A 3,311-nucleotide genomic window follows, 5' to 3' on the forward strand; every position below is an offset into this window, starting at 1 on the left:
GGTGTGCAGTATTACACGAGTTTCCAGGGTGCAGCCTAGCGGTCAGACATTTCCAGAGCCTACACAGTGGTCCCCCTGAGAAGCCTAAGGGCTCCTTGGCACCATAGTTATGATAATGGTATTGACTGTGTTCCCTGTGCTGGTCTTTCCACGCCTAGGACCATTCTTTTATATATTTTTTTTATTTTATTGATTTTTTACAGAGAGGAAGGGAGAGGGATAGAGAGTCAGAAACATCGATGAGAGAGAAACATCGATCAGCTGCCTCCTGCACGCCCCCTACTGAGGATATGCCTGCAACCAAGGTACATGCCCTTGACTGGAATCGAACCCGGGACCCTTCAGTCCCCAGGCCAATGCTCTATCCACTGAGCCAAACTGGTCAGGGCTCTGGGACCATTCTTAACTACAGTTTGTACTTCTCAATCCCTTCACTTTTCCACACAGTCCCCCACCCCCTTAGGTGGCAATCGGCAATCTGTTCTGTGTCTGTGAGTCTGTTTCTGTGAAGTGTGTTCGTTTATTGTTTCTTACATTCCACATAGAACTGAACCTGTAGATTTTCTTAACCATATGTCCAATCCAACTTTTTTCATTTATCGAATGATCTTGTAATTCATTGTACTGTCCACTTTTATGTAAATAGTAGGTTAAGGTGCACTTGTTCTTAAAAGTTGTCTTACGAAGTTTATTGGACTTATAAGAATAAAAAACAATTAGAAGTTAAATACATTGGAAATATTTCATCTTATTAATAAGATTTCTAAGATGAAATGTACATAGTATTATGTAATTATAATATTTTCTAATTCTACTTTTTATTTCCTTTCCAAATCTTGATCCAAGAGTATTATTGTTGAGGAAATTCTTAGGTATTTTCAGGGTGTGAACCGCGAGTTCATGCTGACTTCACATGTGTCAGTGTGTGATGCCTGCACAATCGCACAGGAAGGTTCTGTATGTGCATATGGGTCTTGAAGATTAATGCTGACTTATCCTTAAGGTGTGTGTTCAGATTAATGGGGAAACTACTAAAGTGGTTATATTTTACTCTAGGGTTGTCCTGTTCTTGTTTAACTATAAAATGTTCCATTAGCCCTGACCGGTTTGGCTCAGTGGATGGAGCGTCGACCTGTGGACTGAAGGGTCCCGGGTTCGATTCCAGTCAAGGGCATGTATCTTGGTTGCGGGCACATCCCCAGTAGGGACTGTGCAGGAGGCAGCTGATCGATGTTTCTTTCTCATCGATGTTTCTGACTCTCTATCCCTCTCCTCTCTGTGAAAAATCAATAAAATATATTTTTAAAAATGTTCCATTAGTTTTGAAGAAGCTAATCCTAAAGAAAACAAACACTTCCTGGGCTGTGGGGTGTCCCTCAGCAAATGAGAGGTTTATCTCTTATTTGATCACTTACCCCTTTTCAGTAGACAGCCCCCTGCTGGCCGCGCGACTTCCTGGAGGTGAAAGGGCCTTGGAAGCCATTGCAGCAGGAGCCCTCGGGCAGCAGGAAGCTGAGGGCTGGCAGACAGGATGGATGAGCGGGCGGTGCCCGAGCAGCCCCGGCTGCCTTACCGCGGGCTGCGTGGTCAGATGTGCAGAGCGAAGCCCACTTGTGAATCCCGACTCTCCTCTCACTTCCTCCCGCACAGCAACCAGTGTGCGCCGTCTTACGTGCATGTGGCCCCTCAGGCGTGTTCATGGTTTTTTTTTGTTAATCCTCACCCGAGGCTATTTTCCCATGACCTTTAGAGAGCGTGGAAAGGAGGTGCGGGGAGAGAGGGAGGGAGAGATCCACTGACCTCCTCCCGCTGGGGCCAGGGATCAAACCCGAAACCCAGGTACAGCTCCCAACTGGAATCAAACCCGAGACCCTTCGGTTGCGCGGCCGACGCTCCAACCACTGAGCAACACAGGCCAGGCCCTGAAACATTTCTTTCGTATTTAAATAGGTGATACTGTGGAATGCACTCCAGTTTTTTCGTGTCTAAAAGGAAGCACGCATCGCAGTTTTCAGAGTGAGCTGTGTTTCTCTTGTTAGGAGCAGCGTCTGCATTTTCTAAAGCAGCAGGAGCGCCATCAGCAGCAGTCGATTTCTGAAAATGAAAAGCTTCAGAAACTGAAAGAGCGAGTGGAAGCCCAGGAAAACAAGCTGAAGAAGATCCGAGCCATGCGGGGGCAGGTGGACTACAGCAAGATCATGAACGGCAATCTGTGTATGTCCCCCGCTTGCTCCCACCTCGCGGGCCGGGAGGCGAATGCAGTCGGGTTTCTGCACACGGTCGGTCACGCCTGAGTCAGAGCTGGTGTGGAAAGTGCACTGCTCGCCGAGGGGCAGAGGGGGCGCGGACTGGGCTAAGTGGTCTTGGGGTCTCCCCTCCCGGCCGTGCAGCACTGGCCCAGCTCCTCCAGGGGGCCTGTCACATTACGCAGCTGAAGTCTCACCTGCGTATAAGGATAGACCACACAAATGCATACTTTTTGTTTTTGTCGGACGGGTCTTTGTTGCCCTTTTAATCCAGCGCGTACCTGCTCTGTGTTCAGTGGTGACAGAGCAGACGGCGATGGCCTGCTCACGGAGCCGGATCTGCTGGTGCCTTGAGATTCCCAGGTGGCTGTGGAACTCACTGCCCCATCAGAAACTATCCACTCGAGAGGGAAAATACTGTTTGCCATGCGAGCAAGTCACGCGTGTCCCAAGGGCGCCTGGAATGTACTGTGGGTTTTGGTGTCACAGTCTTCTCCCTGGGGTCCGGCCCTCGGTGATGCTGGAGTTGAGTTAAATGTACAGACAGGAAGGAAGTTCACCAAACAGAGGTACCACCCCGGAGAGGAGACTCTCAGCGAGTGATGTTTTCTTTCTTGTGGGACTCACAGCTGCCGAGATAGAGAGGTTCAGCGCCATGTTCCAGGAAAAGAAGCAGGAGGTGCAGACGGCCATTCTGCGCGTCGACCAGCTCAGCCAGCAGCTGGAGGACCTCAGGAAGGGGAAGCTGAACGGGCTGCAGCCTTACCCCGGCAAGCTGACGGGCCCGGCCGCCGCGGAGCTGAAACGGCTGTACCAGGAGCTGCAGGTAACAGGGTCCGGGACGGGTTTAGTGTCGCGTCCTGACCTCCAGGTTTTCCTCTGTGGGCTGGAGACCTCCGCTGCTGGGACTCACTGATGGGCTCTAACTTGGTAGAGGCAGGAAATGTAGGTTTTTAGCATCTTCACAGAGTTCTGCATCTACCACCACAGTCAGGTATTGAACACCTTCATCAGAAGCCCCACCCCTTAGCCATCCCTCAGAAGCCTTACATTCCCCCCTTCCCT

General features: G+C 50.3%; 1 protein-coding gene across 1 annotated transcript in view; it reads left to right on the forward strand.

Moving 5' to 3' along the window:
• Positions 1 to 3,311, forward strand: part of PPP1R13B (protein phosphatase 1 regulatory subunit 13B) — a 41,408-nt gene that overhangs the window by 26,061 nt on the left and 12,036 nt on the right. Inside the window, exons 5-6 of the mRNA XM_006765887.2 lie at positions 2,040 to 2,214; positions 2,876 to 3,072. Coding sequence (XP_006765950.2) covers positions 2,040 to 2,214; positions 2,876 to 3,072 — 372 coding nt within the window. The remainder of the gene's footprint in view (positions 1 to 2,039; positions 2,215 to 2,875; positions 3,073 to 3,311) is intronic.

This window comes from Myotis davidii, unplaced genomic scaffold (assembly GCF_000327345.1).
Source record: "Myotis davidii unplaced genomic scaffold, ASM32734v1 scaffold480, whole genome shotgun sequence".
Lineage (NCBI taxonomy): Eukaryota > Metazoa > Chordata > Mammalia > Chiroptera > Vespertilionidae > Myotis > Myotis davidii.